Raw genomic sequence first — 26368 nt, 5'->3', positions numbered from 1 at the left:
GAGGGCAGCCACCAGGGCTGGAGTTTGGACTAGAACTTTGTTCCACACCCTGCACGAGTTACTGTCCTCCGCGGGCCCCGCAAACTCCCGCTTCCAGGCGAGCACCGGGTCTGGTCTGGCCCCGGGGTCCGCAGCGCGCCTCCTCCGCGAGCGGCGGGCAGCGGTGGGCGAGCCCAGGGCAGGAGCGGCGTCGGCGGAGGGGCGGGGGCGGGGCGGGGAGGAGCCGCCGCGGGCCGGGGGAGGCGGCCGGGAGGGGGCGGCGCTCCTGCCGGGCCGTAGAGCGGCGCTGGGACCAGGCGGTCTTGACCCTGCGGCTCCCCCGAGGCCGAGCGCGGTCGCAGCGGACAAAGGAGCATGTCGGCGCCGCGGAGGGCCAGTCCTGCGGCCGCCACGAGGCTCCGGGCGCCGCCGGGCCCGCACCGCACCCCTGTCCGCCCTCGCCCAGGAGCCGCCCGCTAGGCCAGTGCGCCGCCGCTCGGCCTCAGGCCCCAGCCCGCGCGCGGCCCGCAGCATGGAGCCGCCCGGGCGCCCGCGGGGCCGCGCGCCGCCGCCGCTGCTGCTGCTGCTGCCGCTCGCGCTGCTCACAGTCCTGGGAGGTGGCGGCGGGGCCGCGGCGCTACCCCCGGGCTGCAAGCACGACGGGCGGCCCCGAGGGACCGGCAGGGCGGCGGGCGCCGCCGAGGGCAAGGTGGTGTGCAGCAGCCTGGAGCTCGCGCAGGTCCTGCCCCCGGACACGCTGCCCAACCGCACGGTCACCCTGTGAGTAGCCTGCGGGCCCCCGGGTCCTCTTCCTCCCTCTCTCTTGTCTCCCGGCTTCTCCTTAACTTTGGAGAAGGGTCCTGCCGGCATCCACGCGCCTTTGTGTGAATGGAGCTGCATGCAGCGGGTGGTGCCGGGGGAAGGCTACTTGGCGTGGGTGCAGTTTGGGGCAAGGCGAGGCAGTCTGCCTCGGAGCCGTATCCCGGGCACTGCTAGTTTGCAAAGTAAAGTTTTCGGGCTCCTGGGCGCTGCGCTTGTGTGGCTGCGCCTTGCCACGTGAGGATGCAAGTAAACCTGCAGTCGGCACAGTTAAAGCTCATTCATCCTGGTTTTGGACTTCTAGAAAACAGCGCTGGCTTACAATCTGCCTCCATGCAGATTAAGTTACATCTAGGTAGTTGAGTTTGCAGAATACAAGAACTTTGAACGCCCTTGTGTACTCCCCAGACCCAGAGACTTCCCTAGCCCTTTGCTGCCCTAATTTTCTTGCAGTTAAAGAGCACCTTTTGAGGTAGACTTGTGATTAAGGGCTGCAAACATGCACCCACTTTCCAGTCCCATTTTCATGTCTGTGAGAAATCATCTTGAAAAGCCAAGAACCACGGAATTAAAACTGCCTCGTGGAGCCCTCCAACTCCACTGTGAGTTTCGGATTGAGTTACCACCTGGAAGGAAAAATTTTGGTAACTCACTTTGTGTTAGGATTCAAGGTCCAGGTTTTTGAAGGCATAGTTCTGCCAGTTCTAGCTGAATCGTTGGCTCCAGTGACTCCAGACTGTGTTTTTTGAATGATAAATTGGTTTGGAAAATTTTAAGTGTTTCTAATGGATATTTTGTCAGACTGAAATATGAGTCCCTTGGCTCCGTTTTCCTCTATGTTGTTTTGGTTGGTTTCCTAAAAAAGAAGGCTTCCACTAAAAACATGAAGGCAAAGGCCACAGCATCTTCTATGAAAAAACCCAAAATATGTTTTTTAATTTAACCCAAATTCCTCAGCAGGATATACAGGTATACCAGGGAAGGCTGTGACACGGGAAAAAACTGTGTGTGTGTGTGTGTGTATATATATATATATATATATATATATATATAGAGAGAGAGAGAGAGAGAGAGAGAGAGAGAGAGAGGCGCAAAAAGATAGGTAAAACAGTTTTTTTTCTGTTTGACTCATCTACCAAAACTTCATCATTTGGTGGTGGCAGCAGTTGTGTTTATTTGGCTAGATGCTTTGAAGTGGAAATTTTGGGTATGGGACCTTAATTACATTTTTAATCTACTGGAGAAAACCCCAGTGTTTGAGAAGTCCCTTGTTACTCTGCAAAAATTAGTCACCATGCAGTGACGTAAACATTTAGGTTCTGGGTCAGTGAGTGGTGCTTAAGTTGATTCATGTTTGGGTCCGATTTTTCTGAAATGTCAACGATACCAGCTGGATTTGATCAACTTCTTTTAAATTGTTGATTTGGCTTTGCAGAAAAAAAGTAGGTGATAGTGTAGAAAATCACTTTTGGCCATATTAATCACTAAATTATTTTACTAAAATTTTCACGAGTTGAAATACCATTTTTATCCAACTTTTTTTTTTTTTTTGGTATCTGAAAGCCCTTTGGATGAAAGTAAAATTAACAAAATTTATTTTTGTGAGTGGGAAGAAGTAATTTATTTAAGGATCAGTTTAAACTGATGTTTTGGGTAAGGTGTGTTCAAGGTATTTCAGACTTGGTAGAAGGTCTTAGGGGTCACTTCCCTTATTTTATTAGGCAAGGAGTCCACTGTGGATAACTGACATATCCAAGAGTAGTGATTGTTTGGTATCTGGGACCATGTCTCAGATTCTTGCTCTGCAGTTCAGATACGTTCTCATCTTTCCCTCTTGCTTTTTTCATCTGTCTTAGTTCAACGCAGTTTTGATTGGGAGGCTCCTTGGTAGAAGCTGGCATGTTAGGCTTTGGAGTGTGTGTGTGTGTGTGTGTGTGTGTGTGTGTGTTAGTTTTCTTAGGCTGCTGCAAATTACTTCATACTTGGTGGCTTGAAATAACACATTTATTTTCCCCACAAATCTGGAGTCCACAGTCCAAAATCAAGATGTCAGCTGGGCCTATTCTGAAGAAGTTAGGGAAGGATCCTTCCTTACTCCTTTCATTTTCTAATGTTCTTGAGTTTGTGGCAGCCTGCTCCAGTCTCTTTGTGTCTCAGATTCTCTTCACTCATAAGATCAACAGTCACTGAATTTAGGGTCAACTCTTAAGTCCAGGATGATGTCCACTCAAGACCCTTTTCTTACTTGTACCTACAAAGTCCCTATTTCCAAATAAAGTCACACTGAAGGTATTGGGGTTAGGACTTGGACATGTCTTTTGGGGAGACACTATGCAACTCAGGAGAGAAAGGAGAACATGATTGTGCTGGGGATGTAGCTCAAGGTAGAGATCTCCTCACATTCTCAGTACCCTAGGTTTGATCCCCAACACAAAGAAAGGAAGCATGATCTTTGTTCTACAGGAACTTGCAGGTATTTGGAGAGGAAAATTCATGAATAAATCTCAGAACAGCATGATACTGCTCTATTATTGAGGTGCAGAAGCAAAAAGAACCAGGGAAAGGATAACGGTACTTCTTGGAGCATAGTTGGTGAGATTGAGGATCGAAGGATCATGGGCCAATTCTGGAAAAACGAGAAAGATAACTGAAGAAAATAGCTAGGGGACCAGAACTGGAAGTGAGCAAGTTGGAGTGAGGAGGCCCCAGCATGCTCAGACTTGCCGAGGACAGTATGCAGGTACATCCTGTGTGACTGCTGTTGTTAGAATGTCAAGGGCAGAGGGATGGCCAGAGCAAAGGCTGTAGGGGCCAGTGTATGGGTGGACCAGCTCCTAGGTTTGAGTTAATCCCTTAGGTTTGGTCAGGGGTTTTCAGTGAGTTATGATGTGGCTGCAGAGAGGGAGATTAATTAATTGGCAATTGGCAAGGGTTGGAAGGGGGCCAGATTAGGATCAGTTTTTTTTTTTTTTAAAGTAATGAAAATAAGACTTTTTCTATTTGGTTGGTGAAGTGGGCTTGTTATAGACTTTCAACTGTCTCTGTGAACCACACTCCTTTCTACTTCCTTAGCCCTGTTTACCAAGAAAAGTCTGGCAGAAATCCTTGGCTGGACCATGTTTGTTCTCCTCTCTCATGTAAACTTGTATTGAAGGATTAAATTGTTTTTTTTTTCAATAAAAATTTACCTGAATTTAATGTTTTTGCAAGAAATACAAATTATTTACGACATTCCTGTTTTATAGGAAATGTTGCTTAATATTTTCAGTTTAAAAATTTCTGAGGAGTTCATTGACAGAAAATCTTACGGATTTTGTCCTGCTTCTCTAACTGCGTCTTTGTCGTTGCTACCTGGTGATTCTAGACAAAGAGAATTATATAAAAAAATATAATAATGTGAGTTTTCAAGAAACTTAGGGGTGAAGAAGTCTACGTTATTTTTATTTTTTTGGTACTAAGGATTGAACCCAAGAGGTGCTTAATCATGAAGCCATATCCCCAGCCCTTTCAAAAATATTTTATTTAGAGACAGGATTTCGCTAAGTTGCTGAGGCTGGCTTTGAACTCAGAATCCTCCTGCCTCAGCCTCCTATGCTCCTGTGCCTGCTGAAGTCCAGGTTTTTCTGACTGTTTGACAGTGCAGGAGTTTTAGTTTTTACTCTATAAAATATTAGGTTGGTTTGCTGTCAGAAAACTGCTCATTGTTTGTACTTCTCCATCATGGCCAGTACCAAGAACAAGAAAAGGAATGCTGGTATTGTTCAGAAAGCTAAACCTCCTTGTGGAGAAAGGATTTACACAATAGGAAGCAGACATTTAGGGACCAATTAAAGACTGTGTATAATTAAGGAGTAAATCCTGCACTGCAGACTGGCTCAGTGTTCTAGAAGGCCTGAAGCAGGAGAGCTCTGTGTGGCTCTGGAGTCCTCGGAGTTCTTGGAGAAGTGAGGAGTTGAGCCTGGCCTGCAGGAAGGGAAAGATTGGATGGGGGACAGAAGACCTGCTGGGTCCTGCAGGCCTGGGGGTGGCCCAGTCAGAGTGGAGAGACAGCTTGGGATCATTGGTCTGTACATGATATTGCGGACACTGGCCTGGTGGGGGTCAGTTGGGGGAGAGAGAGGGCAGATCAGAAGGAAGAGGAGGGACCCATGGCAAAACCTGGACTGCAGAGGAGGCTGGAAAGGACACCCAGAAGGAGCATTTGCTGAAGCTGGGGGAGCAGGGGGAGAATCTGGCCATTGAAGCCACAAGAAGATGATGTTTGAAGCCAGGAGCTATTAAGAGGTACGTGCCTAGAGACAGGGTGGGGAAAGAACAGGAAATAGACCCCTGGCCTCGACAGCTGGAGGCGTGGGCCTCTCTGAGAGCAGTGTCAGCATGTGCAGGTGGAAGAAGCCAGGATGGGTGGCTTGAGGGTCACAGGGGCTGGCGCTCATGGAAACAGCATGCGGATGAGGGAGGGGTTTGGGGTGAGGGACCCAGAAGGAGCACTGTGGAGGGAAGGTTTGAGTTTCTTGGGGAGCATGAGAACCCCTCTTAATAGTGTTGGGGATGATTTCCAAGAGAGGGAGAAATGGGGATGGGAGAGGAGACAGGCTGGAGCTAGAGCACAGGATTGGCTTTTGATGCAGCACGAGGGCTTGGGGGCAGGTGGCAGGAAGAGGAAGTCCCAGCCCCCTTGCTTCCAGTTTTCAAGGACAAAATGCAAGGTAAGGGAGGAAGGTGGGAAAAGGAGGTGAACCAAGAGGGAAAACTGCCCTTTTGGAAAGTGAACATACGAGTGCTGACAGAAGAGTCAGCAGGGAGGAGCCCTGTCCAGGTTTGCCGTGAAATTGGATTCACACTCGGAGGAGATGGCCAGCACAGCCATTTCCTCCAGCCCCCGTTCAGCCTAGAGATGCGACTCCTTGGGTGTAGCCAGGTTGCTGCTTTGCCAGGTGAGTGTTATCTGGGAGAGATTTCAGTGATTTCAGTGAGTAGATCAGCAACCTGCTATGGCCTGAAAACTCTACCAGGGAGCTGCTGGATCATGGGTAAAGGTGTTGTCATTGAATCCAAGGTCCTACATACCTTGATTTCCAATACATAGCACACTTTTTTTTTCCATGGCTCTCTGCTGAAGTGGTGTTCTGTGCCAGGGGCTTGGGGATAAAATATAAAGGCATAATACTTTCATCCAAGGAGTAGCCTCAGAACAAATTCTCTGCTTAACCAAAGTGTGCTTCTCATTGCCCCCTGAGTGGAGTTCATCCTTGGCTTCCTGTGTGTTTGGCTAAGACTCACCTGTGCCTGATAATCCTTGCTCTGGTGCTTCCTGATCCAGCTCAGCTGCCATGAACTAGACTCTTCACTAGGTGCCCTGGCATGTTGATCCCTTTGTTCTCTGAAGTTGGGTAGCTTTTAATCTCCAAGCTCTATTTTTTTCTTCTTCTTCTTTTTTTTTTTTTTTTTTTTTTTTTTGTGTGTGTGTGTGCATGTGCAGTACTGGGAATTGAACCCTAGGTCTCAAGCAGCTAAGCATGCATGCTACAGCCAAACTGCACCCCCTTCTATCTCTTGTGCCACTTTGCATAATGCTGGATGCTGCTCTCATAATACACATCCCTTGAAGGGAAGGACTCTGAGATATTCCTAGTGCATGGAGTAGGGGAATCCACAATTGTTCTATATGGGCAAGAGAACATGAGATACAGTGGATGGTAGAAAATCAGGAAAAGTGGGGGATAGAAGAGTTTGCAAATTCAGATTTTTACCCTACTATAGCAAATGAGAACATTTGTTTATTACTTAGCTGTGCAGTCCCTGATTAACTCAGTCTACAATTACATTTGACCTAGTTGATCTTATAAAATTGTGTTGGTAGTGGTCTGAATTTCTGCCAGGGATGTTGCTTCGAAATATTGCTGAATTTGGACCCGAGTTAGGCCTCTGGTCCTTGAATGTAAGTCTTACGTTTTAATGATATGACAAGGTTTTGCTGGGTCCTGTTGCTTCTTGCCTGCTTGGAGTCCTCCAGCGTCAGGAGTATGGGAGAGAAGTTGGTGGGTTTGGCAGTATGCCAAGTGTAGACACAAACAACAGGAAAGCTTGGAGAGGTTTGCCCAGTGCCATTCCAGCTTCTGTTCCTAGGAGCCTATAAAGATGGTTTAGAAAACAGACAAAAGGAAGAAGTAAAAACCCTTGCAAGGAACTTAGAAAATGACACTGGATGGTTTCTAATCAGAATCTCAGTGACTTTTTTTTTTTTTCTCTTTCAGCTGCTTCTCAGGAAGCAGTTGTTTTCTGCCTTGTCTTGACCCTATGGGGCAATCTTCAGCCCAAAGAGTATAACTAATTTATTATTGTGTTAACTTCTTTCTCTATGTATACAGACAAAAATGAGAATACAGAGTTCTTTAAGTCTTACGTAGCTTGTCATTCAGTTTTCACAGAGATTAAGAAGCTGAAGGTGGAAACTTGCCCCATAAGTTTTTAACTGATTGCCTGGCTGAATTTATTTTATAACTTAATATAATTTTAATGCTTTATGTATGGTTTAGCTTGCCTATATGTTCAAATACAGACAGTTTTAGTCCAAAGAGGGACCTTTGAAAAGTAAGCAGTTTTTCCCAAGGTTGGGATTTTTTTTTTCTGCTTGACTAAATAAACTTAGTTAACTGCTTGTTAAGTTTGGCTGGGGTGGACATGTAGTGGGTGCCTCCCACAGGGCTCTCATCTTTCTTGGCTGTTTTTTAAAATTAATTAATTAATTATTTTTGCAGTGCTGGGGATTGAATCCAGGCCTTGAACATCCTAGGCAAGCACCCAGACCTGTGCCTCAGCCACAGCCTCAGATCCTGGGAAACATTTTTATGCCCCCTAAGAACAGGTGTGAGCTTGAGACTGAGTGATGGATCTTTTTGTTGCATGATACTCCTTGCTTTCTCTCTCATGTCCATCTCTTGGGCATAAATCCTTTCTCCAATCTAAAAACATCCTGGACCTTCAGAGATTTTCAGTTCTGTCATTTATGCAGGTCTTTCTGAGAATTTTCTTGTCATGATACAACACACATAGACATCGAGGATGTTGTCAAGGAAGCTCCAGAGCTCCCTGTTCCAGGCCTGAATCCATCCCAGCCCCAGGGTTAAAGGGAACAGTTATCTTCACCTTCCTGGTGTGAGAATTTGCTGTTGAGAATTTTTTGTTTGACTCACCAGGGAGCTTTGAATTTCAGATGCTGGACCACACACCCCATGTACTGATGGGATTGTTCAGGGATGGCGCCTGGCCTGGAGGTGGGTGGTTTTCAGATTCCCGTGGGTGGTTCTGTTAGTGGCTCAGCCATCTGAAGGGTTAACCGTAGTCAACCAGCTGTCAACCTTTGCAACAAAAGAAGATCCAAGGAAAAACAGAGAAACAAATTTGAGGGCCTCTGCCTCCAGGGGAAGGCAGGGCTATTCTGAGTGGAGCAGAGGTGTGTGAAACCAAGAGAGGTTTCTAGGACAGTAGCCGAGAGCTGCTGAACAGGGCTGAACAGGACTTTATATTCTTAGGCGTCAAGAGGATGTTGGGACAGTGTGATGATGTGCTAGAAGTTGGACTCAGTATCAGCTGTGGGCCAGGACAATAGGGTTTTAGATTTAGAGATATGTTATGGATTTAAATACACAAACGTGAAAGAGTCTGAATACTCCAAGCAAGCATTTGTCCAACCGGTATGTGAAGGCCCCCACACTGTGAGTTTTTGTTTGGGGTGGGTGGGCAACAAAAATATACAGCCCCCTGTTCAATGTCCCTTTAATCCTTTCTTTTAGATTTAAAATAAGAGCTTTGTTTCCTGTCAATTTACCATGCATTCCAGAGGCAATTTCCCTCTGGAAATCTTAGGGGAAAAAAATTTACTGGTATTATCAGAGGAAAAAAAAATCCTTGTTATGGTTTACATTCTGATCATAAGCAAAGTTTAATGTAATTTAACAAATCTACAGAAGAGTCATTTATTTGGCCACCTCTAATTTCTAGTAGTTTTTTTTTTTTTTTTAACACTCTTGAGGTTTTTAGGGAGATAAGTCATCATCCGATAATCCATTTGTAGCATAATTTTCTTGCTTTGTTTGCGCTGGGACTGAAGGAGGCCAGATGGTGGACTTCCTTGTGGTGGTGGTGACTCTCTGTAGAATCACGTAGTCCATACAGTGAAGGCAAACTTGTCCATCGCCCTTGTGATCTACAGTTCAGAATTTTAATCAAGCCCCTGTGTGATTCTTCCTGATCACAGCGCCACCGTCGCGTGAAACAGCTTTGGGCAGGATTGCCAGCTCTTCATGGAAGTGCCTTCCCACCCTGTTGAATCCTACTTGCAGATCAAGATGTCTCTCCACCGAGGAGTAAACAGGAATCCTTCCGAGGCTGGGGAGAAGTGATGGATCCCTGAGGGAAACCGAGGCAGCTTCAGGTGTAGCCTAAATGCAGGTTCTTTAACAGTGTTGTTAAAATTTTCTTTAAGTGTGCTTGAATCTATGCCTAATTAAATTGATTCCTTTCCAATCAAGATAAGACTTAAAAAGCATTCTTTGTTTGATTGTGCAACTCTTCATGACTCTTCTCATGAAAAAGGTGAAGAGAAATTGACTGCTGGTGCATTTATCTCCAGGGCAGTGTTTAAGACAGATGTCCTTTCATTAGATTCACCTTTTCCCCCCTTTTAAAAACCTTTCTTTTATTTTAAACGAGCCCAAGAGTCAACTCCTCTTTTATGGCCAACCCCCTGTTAGAATTCTGAAATCTTCCCAATGTAAACAGGGAATTTGCAGGCTACTCAGCGGGCACTGCCAGCTTGGCCTTGGCATTCCTTACAGCCCCGTCCTGCCTGGTGTCTGCTGCTCTATGGCAGCTGTCTTCCTTTTGGGAATGGTTTATTTCCAGTCCTTGCACTCCTACCAGATTGTGTTCTCTTTCTTTCCTTTTATTTTTTTAGTCCCCCGAGGGGGGTGCACTGTTCATGGAGGTACTGCAATACCAGGTGGAGTGGACAGAGCAAGCTCCTATTCCATCTCCCTGCTCCCAAAATCCATTTACTATATTGTCCCCGGATGGAGGACGTATCAAATATTAAACTGATAAGAACAGATGCTACACTTGATCTTAGCCAAAAGGCCGAGAAGCAATAGACGTGGTCAGGTTATCTCTGTATCTCTAGCATCTAGCACGTGAGCCCTTGGCCATCTTTGTGCAGAGCATTCCCATTTTCCCCAGGACTCTTGTTCTCAGGTAGGCCCAGGAAGCCCGAGACTCTTCAGAGCAGAATAGCCAGCATCCAAGTTCAGAGCTTAACCTCTTACTCTTCACCTGATAGAGAAAAGTGTTTCTCTTTTACCCCAATTCTTTTTTTGTTTCTTGATACATTTCCCTACTACCTTTTAAGAAAGAATGCCTTATCTATCTTCTCTTCTTTAAACTTACCTAGTTTGGGATGCTTTTCCTTAGCAGATATACCTATGTCCTTTTCTCCTCTGTTAAAAAAAAAAATCCCCTCTCCAAAATACTTACCCTTGGCGCCATGATGAGTGATACTCTTGTTCCTCCACAGTCATGTTCTCCTTCGAATCTTCCGTCCCTGTCACTTCAGTTTGTCCACTGCAGTCTCATTTCTGCCCTGGGCTCTTGTTGAAATCTGCTTGGAGAAGAACCTTTTTCTACGAGCACTTCATGTTTCTTCTTATTCTGGTCCTTTCCCTTGATGACCACATCTGTTATCACTTTCACTGATGGAATTTGACAACTGTTTACTGTTGAAGCTGTTCATCCTCCGTGATGCAGCTGGGCAGCTCTCAGGAGGAACAGGCTAGCGTGGCTGCGTGGTTTTCCGGCCAGGCCAGACCAGGAAAGGTAGTAGCACTCCTGAGGAAAGTGGGGATCATGCTTTTTGAGGTGAGGTTATTGGGAAATGAGTGTCATCCAGTAGAAACCTATGAGAAATAGAGATTGCTTGCTTGAGATAAAGAATCCTAGGTAACTGTTCTAGTGGGATTTGATTTTTCAGGGTCCTTTGTTGGCAGAAAGAAAAAAAAAAGACATTTGATTCTTTTCTCAGGGATAAAGTTGAAAAACTTGTCCATCAGCTTAGCTGAAAGCAACCATAAGACTAAAAGCAATCTCAGGACTGAGACTGTGACTGTAAGAACTTTATAAGACTTTTTCTTTTATTTGCTTGATTTTTTTTTTTTAAGCCGTGTAATATTTTCAGTTCTTTGTGTTAGTTTCTTCATCTTTTACCATTTTGGTGGGAACTGTGGTGTGGGCAGCAGGCATGAGAGGGGAAGTAGGGAGACCTTCAGAAGCAATATTAGTAGGTCTGGCTGAGAGGAGGATGATAGCTTTAACTTGGGAAGGAAGGTGTGGGGGGTCCCCAGGACTGTCCGCAGGGGAGTATGGGCTCCCTTCCTGGCTGGAAGGTGAGCATATCGGGGCTCACTCAGGTTCTTGCTTGCTATGCATCATTGTAATGTTTTAACTAGTCTAACAATGATGTAAGCCTAAATGGTTCTGATTTGTTCTGACTCAGAGTTTATTTTCCAGTGATGCATTTAATTTGCAGTTGGGATGTTGCAGGAGAGTAAGAGTAAAGCTCCTGGCTCTCTCCTTGCTGTTTTCTTCCAGGAGAAGAGAAAGAATACTTCTGTGTTGTTGTACTATTTTCTGTATTTCAGAAAACACTCTCCGTATCCTTCTGATGAAATTGGTTTGAGGGACCTGCTGGTTCTGTTTTCTAGTCTAAGGCCATCCACTTTACTCAGTTCACCAATTCAAATGCCAATCTCTCCAGGAAACATTCTCGGGACACAGAAGAATTAATGTTTACCGGCTATCTGGGCATCCCTTAGCCAGTCAAGTTGACATCAAACTCATCATCTTAAAAAGGTTTAAAAACTCTTTTTTTTTTTTTTCCCCTCCAATGCTGGTTGGACTTTCTCTTCAAGCTGGTTTGTGATTACCTTGAACTATCATGACTAGAGAGACCCAAGGTGTCTGTAGAACTCTTTGACCTTCAGAACTTTAACAGCATTAACTGATTTCTAAGTTCTAATTACAATTAAGGTTGGATATTCATCACATGCTATGTGCCGTGCTAAATGCTTCACGTGCAATGTCTCTGTGGTTAAAACAGCTTTCTGTGGTTGTTATTGTCCATGTTTTACAGGTGTGCTGGCAGAAGCTCGGTCAGGTAAATTGGTTTTCTCAAGTTACAGGGTTTGTGGGTTGCAGGGTCCTGGCTTCTGGCCCAGGACTGTGACTCTGGACCTAAAGTCACTAACAGATGCTCTCTTGGGCAGCAGACTTGGGCCTAAGTCTTTGTACAGCAGTTGGTACTGAAGACAGGTTACGTTGAACCATTTCTTTGGAGGTGGCTGACTAACGGGGAAACCGTAATGGAGAATTTCCACCTACTCCATATCAAGTGCGAGAAGCTACTGAAGGAAAGAATTTTAGTATCTATTTTGCTCTCATCCAGTGGTTGTGGAAATGACCCGAGGTGGTCAGGCTTATGTTTGTATTTGTATTGTATTGTATTTGAATTACGTTTGCAGTTGTATTGGTTATTACTCAATCAGGCCTTCTTTGCTTATCCACATTCTTGAGATTGACAATGTTATCCTCGTGTCATAAATGACTCGATGTCAGACATAGCTGCTGTGCTATGATGAAAGGAATCAGTGTCACGTGGGGGAGATGGCTGTGTCTTTGGTAAGTCTTCACCTGAAGTAAAAACAAATTTATGGCGCTGTTGCTTTCCTTTAGGGACAGTTCAGTCTCCATGTCACTCTGCTGGGTGCACAGGGTACTACCATTCCTGCCCTTTATTTAATAAAGACCACCAGAAGCAGCATGAGACTGACTGGATAAGGGGGACTCTCATTGCCTTTGCCACAGAGTAGAATGTGGCCCTCAGCTGCTGACAGCATCTCCTGCCTGCACTTTTCTGACTCACAGTGAAATGAGGTTTTGAATTAGATTATCCTTAAGGGCTCTTTAAATGCCAGAGTTCCACAAAATTTTTACATAGCCCACAAAGCCAGGCCAAACCTGACAAGATCACTGAGGTTTTTTTTTAAAAAGCCACAGACATTAATGAAGCCCCAGTAGTTATATTGAAAAGGGTTCATGCACCATTGTATTGCATTATGATGGTAAGTGCAGGGGCTGTCCTCTTGGTGGGGAGGGCTGGGGAGGCCAAGTTCCGCCAGCCTGGTGGCTGAGCTGTGCTTGCCTTTGCTTACTGATCTTAGCAGTGCTGATTGCCCCTCACTTCCAGCCTTCATTTGCTAGGGGTAATCCCAGCATTGGGACCTTGAGTTCTCCCTGTGTTATGCAAATTCCTTTCTTTTAAACCCAGCTTCATGAGCAGGTCCCCTGCTTGTGTGAATTTTAGAGCACCCAATGAATCTGTAGGGTATCCATAAATTTGGGAAACATAAGACTTTTTTTTTTTTTTTTTTTTTTTAACATGTTGAAGATATCCACCTTCCACATTCCTTTTTCTTCTACCTTCAGACTTTCTATCCTCCTGAAGATTGTGCATCACGGGCTGATTTTCTCACTGCTTTGCCTGAATCACTGCATGTTTATGACGGGATCCTTCGACACCAGTGTTCTGGCTGCTTCTGTTTCACAGTGGTTCCCTATGCTGCTCTGTACCCCTCTCGCCCTCTAGCAGGCAGGCTGGTTCCTGATCACGATCCCTTCCTGAGTTATAAAACGACATTTGAGCCGTAGTTGCCTTTACTATGGTTTCTGCAATAGCACAAGTGGGGCAAATAGATTTCTTGAATGTTCGCTCTGGTGAAGTGGGCTTAGACGTGGGGGGCGCTGTGTGAGCTTATCAGGAAAGGGCCAGGGCTGAATAATGATCTGACAGGGGCATGGTATGAGGCAGTGGCTCACGGGCCATTGTTCGCCGGTTGCCTTAGAAGCCCAAGGCTCCCTTAATAAATGTATTGTTTCTTTGGCTTTAGAGTCTTAGGGTCATAGTGGCTCTCTGTGCATGTCAGCGTTCTTCACTGGTTGACAGAATTTCAGCAGCTACTTTAAAGGAGTGTCACAGACACCTGCATTTACAGAAGGTCTCGGGATATTTTACTGGTGGGATTAAATCTATAATGAGATTCTATACTTAGTGGTAAGCTTTGTAGTTGCCAAAAAAATTGATTTTACCTCAGTCATAGATTGTAAAATGTGCATTTCAAGTGTATTGGTTCCCAGCATTCAGACCAGTAGCTGAAGGATGTTTGGGGGGCTGTACTGGGGAACACCTATAAATGAGTAAGGAAAGACAGATGATGTTCCACTGGAATTTAGGCCTAGTAATAATAGATGGTGTTTGCTGAGTGTGCCAGGCTCTGTAGTAAGTGTCGAGTGTTGTGTTGCTTTCCCTAATGGGGTTGTTGTCATGATGATCGCTGTTTCCTGAATGAGGAGGCAAGGTATTGAGGCTCCTACCTTCCCGAGGTCACCCAGGCAGTGAGTGGTGGTGGAGTCAGGATTTGAGCCCAGCCCACTGAAATTCTGAGGTGCCACTTTCATATCTCAGATTCCAGTGTGATTCTGGCACGAAGGTTTGATATGTATGCTTTTTTTTTTTTTTTTAATGATGTTTAGCAGCTTTTGATACTATTGTCTAAATTAATGGTGTTATTAGTGCTTGTAAAATAATGCACATTTCATTTTATCATTCTTATTTTTGGCACTGGGGATTGAACCCAGGGGGCACTTAGCCACTGAGCCACATCCTCAGCCCTTTTTAAAAAATTTTTATTTTGAGACAGAATCTCACTAAGTTGCATAGGGCCTCACTAAGTTGCTCAGACTGGCCTTGAACTTGTGATTCTCCTGCCTCAGCCTCCTGAGTTGCTGGGATTACAGGTGTGCACCACCACACCCAGTTTATCATTCTTCATTTATGAGCTCAAATACTTCTATAAAAGAAATCCGCACCCTCCCCCTCCCTTCCCATATCAGTTGCTTGACTTCCTTGAAGTGCAGGCTGGGCAATATAAATCTCTGTTTAATTTTTATCCATTTTAAAAATAGTGAATTAGGTGTTTTTTTTCTATAAAGTTTTTAGCTTTGGCTCATGTATGTGCTTTATATTTAGTTAAAAACACAAAAATCATCTTTGAAAATGAAACAGATTTATTTAGAATTTGATATTTTGACTATAAACTATTCTAACAAAAAGAACTAAAATATTGTTAAACTCTGCTCTGTAGTTTATTGTAGTAATCTGTGGTTTTATTGAGCATAATACATGTAGGAGTTTTCTTTATAGAAGCATTGCTAAGCTTATTCAGAAAGTTCTCAAACTTGAGTGCACATAAAAACTCCTTGGTAGTTTTTGTTAAACAAATCACCAGGCCCCACCTCTCAGAAGAGGTCCTAATGTTTCACCTAGCTGCCAGAGTAGTCCAGGGTGTAAAAGGATTGGAACCTCAAGCATTGATTTGACAAGAGCCTGCAGGTATTGGGGGGTGAGGGGAGGGAGGGAGGGAGGGAGAAAGAGATAGAGATAGAGAGAGAGAGTCTGCAGCAGCAGAACTATCAAAACAGCACCACAAAAAAATCACCCAGAATATTCGGTATTTTTTTTTTTTTTAATCAAAGAGCAGGGTTGGGCTCTGTCGTCATGCTGTGAGGGACACATCAAGATACAGGTGTGGTTTGGACCAACTAACTGTAAAGGATCTTTCTGAGAGATAATTAGAAATTTGATTATGGTCTGGATGTGAGATTTAAATAAACCGAAATGGAAAAGTGGAAATCAGTAGCTTAAAACAGCTAGTTAACACTAGTGTCTGTGATATGAGCTCATTTTTTGTATACAAAATGTGTACTTGTCAATGGGGTGACAGTGTCAGGAAGGAGCTTTTTTAAGTCATTCAAATGGTCATCTCTAGGTAAGGGTAATATAATTTTCTCATTTTTTCCCCAGTCTTTTCTAATTCTTTACAGTAGACGTCTGCTGCTACTGTAATAAAAAAAATCACTTAAAAAGAAGACACCTTTTTCACAAGAATTATCATATTGATCATGTCTCAAAATGATAACTCCCCCAGCTATCCCTCTTTATCCCTGTTTCTTATGTTACTTTTTGCAATGGAATTTTTCACCAGCTTACATATTCCATATTTTGTCTACTTTCTACTCACTACTACATAAACTTTTGGGGGGGCTCTTATTTTATTTTGTTGTTCTTTGTTTTCCCTAGCATCTTTTTTTTTTTTGGTACTGAGGATTGAACTCGGGGTCACTTTACCACTAAGCTACACCCTCAGCCCTTTAAAGATTAAAAAAAAAAATTCTAAGATAGTCTCACTAAGTTGCTTAGGATCTCAGTAGGCTGCTGACACTATCCTCAAACTTGTGATCCTTCTGCCTCAGCCTCCCAAGTTGCTGGGATTACAGGTTAGCACCTGGCTCTCTGGCATATTTAATTGTATCATATAGTTGCCATGCAATAAAGCTTTGTAACTGAATATTGAATGCATGATATTCAATTTGTATGTTATTGCATACCCTTGTATATGATTTGTATACATTGAGTTCTTTGAGGAAAACTGTGGGCTGAAGTCAGATTTAAAAATCACTGTATTAGCCAGGTGTGGTGCTGCATTCTTGTCATCCCAGTGGCTTGGGAGGCTGAGGCTGGAGGATAACAAGTTTGAGTCCAGCCTCAGCAACTTAGTGAGGCCCTAAGCAATTTAGGGAGACCCTATCTCAAGATAGAAAATAAAAAGGGCTGGGGGTGTACCTCAGTGATAGAGTGCTACTTGTTCAATCCCGGTACTAAGAAAAAAAATCACTGTATAAAACTGAATTCTTTTTTTTTTTTTAAAGCAAAGATGATTTGACTTTAATAAAGATGATTTAACTTTACATTAAAATTTATTTTTGCAAGAAAAAGTGCTAGAGCTGGACTGGGAAGCACTGGAGACTGAAGATGGTTCAGAATGTCGACCTTATCACATGTGCAGATCATATTTTTAACCAGGGAAAAGGAAGTGATATACAGAAACAGCCTGATTGGCTGTATTTGACAGTTGACTCATTTGATCATGATTTGTCTGCTTTCAGTTGCCTGATTGGCTGACACTCATTTGCTTGGTTATAAGCATATTATATACTCTTAGGTTAGATTACAGTCTGTTTGCATATCAAGCTAGGTTACAGTTTTCTATGGGCTGTATTTGAGTTAAACTCAAGGGCTGCTTTGCGTTAGACTTTATCATCTAAGTACAGAGGCAAGTTTGGACCAAACTTAATTTAACATCTTAAAAGCTCTAGCTAGGCTTAGAGTCATGCACCTGATAAATTTCTGTTGTTAGGATTTGCCTATTTTCATTATTCTCCTTTTTTTTTTTTAATATATAATGGAAGTAGGCTCAAGGAAATAAGAGGTAGCAAAAGGGGGAGATGGAGTAGGCTTTCTTCTTTAATATGGCTTTTCATACGAGGCTAATCCTGCATTCCTGCATTTTCTCCACACACACCAAATGTGTTTTCTTGGGTACTGCAGAGCTGTGATGTCGGAAGTGCCTTGGAGGGATATGTGCATTAGGCTTTCTTAGCAAGTTTTATTTCCTCATTGAGAGCTGTACATTCTCAAGAGCAAGGGTCAACAAACTATTGCTCTGCCTGTTCTTGTACAGCCTGTGGCCAGCTAAGAATGGATTTTTACATTTGAGATTGATTTGCAGAGCGGTAACTTCAATTAACTGAAATTTTATCTTCCCTTTCCCTCAACAAAAAGAAATCTATTTTTCTCATTAGTTAACCGGTATGCTGTAGAAAAAATGATCATGACCATGACCCTTGTTAAAACAGTAGAGATGATCTTGTGTCGGATGTCAGGAGTTGGCATAAAGGAGACAGATTGGGCTCAACCCCAAATAGAACAAGGAGGCCTGATAGCTAGAGAGGTTGTGGGTGGGAGGGTCAGTGGATGGGAAGTTGCAAAGGGGCAGGGAGATTCTTGCTGAAGGCAGGCAAGTGTGATCAGACATCCCCTGAGGATGTTGGGAGTGCTGGTGGGGGGTGGTGAAGAATTTGATCAAATATGGAAGGCAATCAGGAATCAAGAGTGGGAGGATTCTAAGTTAGCAGGATTCTTGCTAAAACTAGACTCTAAATTAAATACAGACTGAGAAGCTCAAGGTTGGGACCTCCTTAAGAAGAGGGCTTTGAGGAACCCGACCTAAGTGTGTTTAAGGAGGGCATCTTTACCGAGTGTTACTGAAAATGATACTCTATTAGTATTGTATTTTGAATCTTGTCAATAAATGGTGAATGTTTGTTTTCTGTCTTGTTCTATCCATATCTCCATATTCTAGGTCTTGCCTTTTGGCCTCCCAAGTTGGAAATAGCAGGCCTGTCAGAAAGTTCTTGACCTCTGTTGTAGAGTTTTGAACTCCCCTTATGAATTTTAACAACCTTGCATTTTAAACAAGAAGTTTCTGATTGATACTTGGACCTTGTGCTTCCGCTCTCAGGAGAGGCCGGAAGGCTCTCTGATGGCACCTACATAATTTTTCAGGTTTCTTCCTGGATGTTTTCTGCTAGACCCTAGAGCACGGCCTGCCTGTGCCTGTGTGTGGCTGTCCAGGTGTTTGTGCTGTCCATGACGGGAGAACCCATTCACTCCATGCCTGGATTTATGAGCCAGCGAATAGGGAGCTAAGTTTGTGGTAATTTGTTACATAGTAATAGCGAATGAATGCAGACCTTTGCCATGTTATCTCCAAATAAAGGGATTTTCCTCTTCCTTGTCTGCCCTTTAAATTTCTACTTTTTTTCCCCCCAGCATAGTTCAGAAATTTTCTCCAATCTTCTCACCTGCTTTTAAACTCTGCCTTCCCTTTGTGCCAGTAACACATGCTTCTTTGGTATCTAGTAGAACTCACCTCTTAGATTCAAGTCTAAGATTAGTCCTGGAAGTCTGTTTCTGTGCCCGGGTGTCACTTCCAGCACACTAGTTACCTAAGTGTGTCTGTTAATGAGTCATTGGTGCATCCTAAAGAAAGTCAGCTGAGAAGTAAAAGACTCAAACTCCTTAAGAACCTCAGTATGGTCCCAATAGAAAGCTCTCCATTTGATTAAACTGCCAAATAAACTTGCTTTTATTATATTCGTAGATACTTAGTGTCTGTGTCTGTATGCTGTATGAACACCTTTAAAAATGGTCTTCTTTTTCCCATGGAACTAATGTTCTTAAGATAAAATGAAGTATTGTTTATTAAATAACCTTTCATTTTCTTAGGCTTTTTGAAAGTTATCTAGTGTAACATTACAGAAACACTTCAGCTTTTCTTAATCAACCAAATGCTGTTTAATTTCATGTAAACTCATCGTGTTAAATGTTAAAATGGAAAAACAGGTTATTTCCTTTTATTTATGAAATTGCTCAAGGATCCAAAGGGGGAAAAAGAGGTATTGATTGATTGACTGATTATGGTATTGGGGACTGAACCCAGGGACACTGTACTTCTGAGCTATAGCCCAGCATGCATGTATTTATTTATTTATTTATTTATTTATTTATTATTTTGAGGCAGGGTCTCCATAAGATAAGTCGTGGAGACTAGCCTGGAACTTGCCATCCTCCTGCCTCAGAATCGTGAGTCGCTGGGACTATGGGTGTCTACCACTGCACCTGGCATGTTTGTTTATTTTTAAAATGTCAGGCCTTTGTTAAAAATGGCTGGGAAATTGAAGGGTTATTTAATGAGCGCCTTGAGGAGTTGAGGGTGGCTATATATCCAGGTGATGTCTGTTTTCCTTGGGTAATTATTAATGGCACCTCCTTTTCATCTCTTGACTTTAATAGTATGTTGCCTGTTAGCATCTTTGGCTTGCTGTCTCATTTTAAATAATTGTTCGCCCTGCACAGTTTGAAGTTGGTCCTGGCATAGTTTAGAGCTTTGAGAGAGCAAACTAAGTTCTGTTTCTTGAGTTCTCCCCAGTTTGCCAAATCGATAGCAGAGATTTTAAAAACCAAGTAATAAAAATACTCACTACAAGTGTTTATGTCTGTTTGGAAACTTTGTTATGAAATTCAGAAATTTTACTAGCATATGCCTGATGCACAACCTTTTATCAGTTTGCCTGGCACATAATTAGTTCTTGGGAGTCTTTCTCCAAACTTTGGAAATATTTCTTTTTTAAAAATTTACGTTCATAGGTTTGTTATACATTATTTTTTTATTTTATGTTTTCGTACTGGGTATTGAACCCAGGGGCACTTTACCATTAAGACACCTCCCCAGTTTGGTTATTATTTTTAAATTTTGTTTAATTTTTGAGACAGGCTCTCACTAAGTTGATGAGGCTGGCCTCAAACTTATGATCCTCCTGCCTCAGTGCTGAGATTACAGGTGTGTCACCACTCCAGGCTATATTACTTTTCTATTGTGGTAAAATATACATATTTGTTACCTTAACTTGTAAATGTACAATTTAGTGGTACTAAAGTCATTTGCTGAGTGTGTGAATACAGGCACCATCTACCCAAAGTTTCTGTCATCCTCATCGTAAAACTCTGCTCATTAAATACTGACTCTCCATTCTCTCTTGCCCCCAGTCCCCTGATAATCTGTCTTTTCTGCAGAGATGTCCTTTTATTTCTTTAATTATTGCCACCCTTCTTTTCCCCCCAGCCCAAGAATTTCTATCATTTGCATATGTTCCAGGTTTCTTTATGATTTGTTCTTAGTAATTCTTTTCTTTCGCATTAAAAATGTTAAATTTTGTTTTTCCATAATTGTGTTAACCTTTAGTCTTCTGAGGATGATTCATCTCTCTCTGTCCTTATGTTTGTGTAGCATTTTCTTTTGTCCTCTTTTGATAGTTCCATGTCATTTGAAGCCACCCTCTGGATCGTACCCTTGTTTTTCTCCGGCTTCTGGGGCCTGGGAAGCAGTTATGATTCCCTGTGTGTCACCATGGCCCTGATCACACTTGCACTGGGTTAGACCCCTTGCTGCCCTTGGCGCATGGCTGCTTCAGCCCCTAGAGGCTGGAGATGCTGGTGCTGGCAAAACCCACCTGGACAGTTAAATGATGTCAGATCCCCATCTAAGATTTTGAGTTAATTATTGCAGGCTTTAGTAATTTGGGGCTGGGGTTGTGGCTCAATGGTAGAGCATTTGCCTAGCACATGAGAGGCACTGGGTTCAGTTCTCATCACCACATAAAAAAATAAAGATATCATGTTCATCTACAATTAAATATATATTTAAATTTTAATTTGTTATATATGACAACAGAATGCATTACAATTTACACATATAGAGTACAGTTTTTCCTATCTTTGGTCATACACAAAGTAGAGTCACACCATTCGTGTCTTTATACATGTACTTGGATAATGATGATTACATTCTACCATCTTTCCTACCCCATGTCCCCTCCCTTCCCCTCTGTCCGCTTTTCCCCTTTACTCTATCTAGAGTTTCATTTAATCCTCCCCCACCCCCACAGCATATTATGAATCAACATCCTTAAATCAGAGAAATCATTCAGAATTTTTTTTTTTTTTTGGGGGGGGGATTGGCTAATTTCACTTAGTGTTATATTCTCCAGCTCCATCCATCCATTCACCTGCAAATGCCATGATTTTATTCTCTTTTAATGCTGAATAATATTCCAATGTGTATATATACCACATTTTCTTTATCCATTCTTCTACTCAAGGGCATCTCGGTTGGTTCCACAGTTTAACTATTGTGAATTACAGTGCAGTAAACATTGATGTTGCTGTGTCCCTGTAGTATGCTGTTTTTAAGTCCTTTGAGTTTAGACCAAGGAGTGGGATAGCTGGGTCAAATGGTGGTTCTATTCCCAGTTTTCCAAGGATTCTCCATACTGCTTTCCATATTGGTCACACCAATTTGCAGGCCCCTCCAGCAATGTATGAGTGTGCCTTTTTCCCCACATCCTTGCCAACACTTATTGTTGTTTGTATTCTTAATAGCTGCCATTCTGACTGGAGTGAGATATTTTTTAAAAAAATGTAATTTGTTTTTAAAATTCCATAAATGATTTTGATGTGCAATTAGAGAACCAATACTCTGCACCAGGGGCTAGAAAATTTTGTAAGGGTCCAGAGAGTAAATATTTTAAGTGTGTAGGACATAGTTTTTGTTGAAGTTGCATATAAACTATGTTTGTGAAAGCATCCATAAAATAATTCATAAGTGAGTAACCACAACTGTGTTTATAAATAAACTTTATTTATGAAAACAGGTTGTGGACCAGAGTTTGTTGACTTCTGCTCTAAGGAAATGAGCATGATTACTATTCCTGTTTGTAGATTCTTGCGCTGAAGGTCAGAGAAGGGGCCACTTGACCGGTTATGTGGGTGCTAGGTGACATCTCTGGATTCAGTTTCAGGTGGCTGTTTTACCCACCACACATCCTGCTTCCCAGGGCAGCTGACCACTCTGATTCAGCTTTTTGCAAACTGGGTTTGGCAGGTCGTTGCATTGTTATCCCTGAAGAACGTTTCTTGGTTGAGTAATTTTAAGAAATATTAAACTAAGCAAATTTGAGCAATGTAGGATGGTTTGATCCAGCAGGTGGTGCTTTCTGAATGTGTGTGTGTGTGTGTGTGTGTGTGTGTTTGGTCACATTGCTCCTGTTTCTTCAAACTCTCTGCTCTGTGGCTCTCTTGCTGTGAAAATGATGGTTTCTAAAGAGTCAGATGTGTGTGCGCCCTTGTCCTAATCTGTTATTGGATATCACCTGTTTTGTTAATGTCCGTAATGTCTCAAAATGTTATAAGTTCGTGAACGTCAGCTGTGTATTAGCTGGGAGAGACTAGCATGAAGGAGCAGGTGTGGTTGACCTTGTGAAAGGCAGCACAGTGCCCAGGCCCTGTTGGAATGGAAATGTCTCCTGATCCATCCTGAGATTTCCTAGTTGTGATGTTGAGCAGTTGCTTAGCGGCCTGCATTTAGTTCTTCACCACACAAGTGCATACTATTCACGAAAAGCCTTTCCTTTTTCTCCTAGAAATGCCTGGGTGATTGACAGATAGGCATCCAGTGACTGAGAGATTAAGGACCTTATCCGGATCCTGAAGCCAGACACTGGTTGTTACAAAATCAAGTTCAGGGGGCTCAGGGTGGCAGATGCCTGCTATCCCAGCTGTTCAGGAGGCTGAGGCAGTAGGATCTTAAGGTCAAAGCCAGCCTTGGCAATTTAGTGAGGCCCTGTCTCAAAAAAAAAAAAAAAAAGGTTGGGGAGTAGCGGAGTAGCGGGGGTGCTTTGGGTATATAGCCCAGTGGTCGATTGCTTGTGTCGTCGTGCAAGGTGAGGACATGGGTCAGTCCCCAGTGCCAAAAAGAAAGAGAAGTTTCAAATTCAGGTGTTTTAGTTTTGTGTTCCCGTCTGTGCCCTTCATCATGGTGTTTTCATACTTAGTTATTCCTGGGGGAGGGCAGGGACTGAAAAAGTGACCCCCAAACAAGGAAAGTGGTTGGACTCTCCAGCCGGGAGCAGAACCCTGTGTTCCTTCCCAGCGGGTCCCAGTGCCCTGCACCCTTTGCCTTTGTTGGATGGAGATGCGCAGGATAGTGTCTGTGAACACCTGAACACCTGGTCCTGTTTTAACAGGCACCCTTGGGATAAAAAGGGAAAGATGACTGGGTTTCTTGTTGTCATCACGTATTTGTAAGGGGAAAGGTTTGCTTCTCTACCTAAAGGGGAAGAAATGGGCCGGAAACCAAGCCTCCCCCGCCCCAGTCATTTAATATACCTAGGAGAGGAAGTAGACCTCTTATTTTAGGGAATGACCCATTTACGACCCCCTCAGTGAACATCTATTGAGCCACGTTTGTTTATTTTTTCTCCTTTCCTTCCAAAATTCTGTTGAAAATGATAGAAGAAACATAAAAATATGAACAGACCCATAATGGGGCTGAAAAATGAGAGAAGGCCTGCAGCGGCCCAGAAGCATTGGGGACGCTATGGAATAAATAAAGCAGATGGGATCAGATTGATGGTGAAACTGGGCAGCGAAAGGCTTACAGCCCAGGAGAGACAAAAGCAGGAATAAGTATAAAAATGAATTTTCTTAACAGCATCCTGGAAGAGTCCCAAGAATCAAAACTATAGGGAGTGGCAACAAAATTGGGTAATGAGAGTGCTCGGCCAGGAGTTAATAACCTTGAAACAGCTGCTCCTTCTGCTGCCCCAGTGGCTCAGCAGGGCTGGTGGTCAAGGTTGCTTCTGCAACAAAGCCATTTAGCGTAGTTTTAAATAAACCGGGTGGTTTGCCAAGCTGGAACACGGTGGATGACTGTCACAGGAAGAACTTGTAAGTCCCCCAGTGTCTCTGTGTCTCCATCTCCGGGGTTATGAGGATGCTGAACCTTGGCATAGAGGTTCACGACTGCTCCATCCGTTCACATGTGCGGAGGAAACCCTCTGTAGCCACCAATACGGATCAGTCCAGCTCCCACATTTGTAAACAGCAGCAAACAACCAAGAAGGATTCTTAGTCATCTGAGAAGAAATCAACAGAATGAGACAGTGTTGGGGGAGGTCAGCGGAAAGACAAAAATTAACAGGAAAGTTCTGATTCATTGTCTCCTCTCAGATCCCAGAGAATCGCAGAGCCCTGAGGCAGGAAGGGTACCTGGGAAGGCTGAGAGAGGAGGTCTTAGAAGTTAGCCATGGGATTGAAATGTTAAAAAGCTCCGGCTGGGGGTCAGTGCCTGGGATGAGGGCAAAATGGAAACAGCTCAGGACTTAGAAAATTAGTGGTCTGGAAAATTGAGCAGAGGATTTATTTGAAAATTCAAAGCAAAAGGATTAAGACGAGAATTATGAAGCAGAATTAAGAAATGTGGAGCCTAGATCTAAGAGACAGAGTATCAGCTGAAGAGCAGATGGAGCCAGAAAGGCAGGCTGAGGCATTCCCGGCTTCTCAGATGCCATCAGGGAGCCGGAGACCATGATTACTCTTAAGAGCTGGTTTCTCCAAAAGTGTGGATTTCTTTTTCCCACACCATGAAGTGCCACTTCTCCAGACCCTCTGTCCACCCCCTGGCCTCTGATTTAGAGCTCTTAGGAGTCACTTAACCATTCATGATCTGCACAGTATCATTTGAACACAAAGCCTTTTCCAGTTGTGTTTTGAAAATAATTTCAAACTTACGTGAAAGTTAAAAGAATGCAAACGATGGGTACAGAACCTCCTTAGTTTATTTTTTTATCCAGATTTATCTGATTTTTCTGTTACTAACATTTTACCCCTTGATCAGTTGTCTTTTCTGACCTACACTTGCTGAAGATTTGAAATCATTTCCAAGTATGTTGCATGCATCATGATCCTACAGGGCTTTGTTTTAAAAATGATCTTGACTTTTTATTTGCATCTTTAGTCACAATACTATAACTTCCATGGCTCTGAAGCATATTAAGGTTTTGTTTGCATTTTTTTTTTAACTTGGTTATTTCATGAGTGCCCCCCCCCCCATTTGATTAATCACACATCATTAGTGGTTTAAGTGTGTTTCTTATAGGCAAGTTACCTGGGAACCCAAGGAGAGATGCGCGTGCTTCAGTGATAATACTGGACCCTCCCCTCATCACCCCAGATGTTAAATTCTGAGAGACCTAACATTTCTCTGCCTTTAATTACACTGACGAGCTTACAGTATGCAATCTTCTATGATGCAGCTTTTTATTGCAATGCTGTATCATAGTGAAACCTTAATGTATACACATTAAGCCATAATTAAGGATCTGAACTTAAAATGCAGCCAGTCTGTGTATGCCCCCAAGGACAGCTGCTGATAAATTCACAACTTCTTGCTTTTTCTGACGGCTGGACATTTCTTTTGGCATCAATTTTAAGATGGTCCTAATCTTAGAAGGGTTGTGGAAAAAGTATCTCAGGCACTTTTATTGCATTATTACAATAAAGAGAATGAGACATGTTTTGATAGATTTTCAAAGAAAGTCCTGTAGCTGTGGTGAGAGGAAGGGAGGAGAGTGGCCTGGGATTCATACTTCTTCTCTGTACCACTGGAGGCCAATAAGTTACAGATGCTGTGTCATCCATTCTCAGGGAGGGATCTTTGAACATAGAAACTTAAACCCAGCCACATTTTCTATTCCATTAATTTATTGAACAGATGTTGTGAGCACCTTGTTGTTGGATCTTCTGGGAACTTGGTCAGGGTAGAGACAGAATGCAAGATATTTACTGGGGAAAATGAGCTAAAAAATAAAGGGAGAGGAAATAGAAGTAGACATGGCAGCCTTCCTACTGGGGTGCAGGTCTAGCACCTGTGAAAGCAGAGGGGAAGGAAGGGCAGAGTGGTTGGAGAGGCCTCAGACCCCCATGCAACTGTGAGAAAGTTGGGCCAGCCCAATCGGAAGCACTGTGTGGAGAAGGCCCCCGCGATGTCTGCACTGGGCAGACGTGGAGACTCTGTTCCCATGGTGGCTCCAGCCGCAAAGTCTGTGGCTTCTGCTTGGAAATTAAAAATGGAGGCAGATCCTCCAGACACCTGCAGCTGGGGGCTGT

At 43.3% G+C, this 26368-nt stretch overlaps 1 protein-coding gene across 1 annotated transcript in view; it reads left to right on the top strand.

Moving 5' to 3' along the window:
* The first annotated feature begins 220 nt into the window (after window positions 1–220).
* ADGRA3 (adhesion G protein-coupled receptor A3) overlaps window positions 221–26368 on the top strand; it is a 105379-nt gene continuing 79231 nt past the window's right edge. Inside the window, exon 1 of the mRNA XM_081303145.1 lies at window positions 221–759. Within this exon, the coding sequence (XP_081159271.1) occupies window positions 512–759 (248 nt within the window). The 5' untranslated portion in view covers window positions 221–511. The remainder of the gene's footprint in view (window positions 760–26368) is intronic.

Source organism: Spermophilus citellus (genome assembly GCF_964194105.1).
Source record: "Spermophilus citellus genome assembly, chromosome: 8".
Taxonomy (NCBI): domain Eukaryota; kingdom Metazoa; phylum Chordata; class Mammalia; order Rodentia; family Sciuridae; genus Spermophilus; species Spermophilus citellus.
The sequence above is the reverse complement of the archived record's forward strand: the minus strand, read 5'-3'. Positions and strand labels throughout refer to the sequence as shown.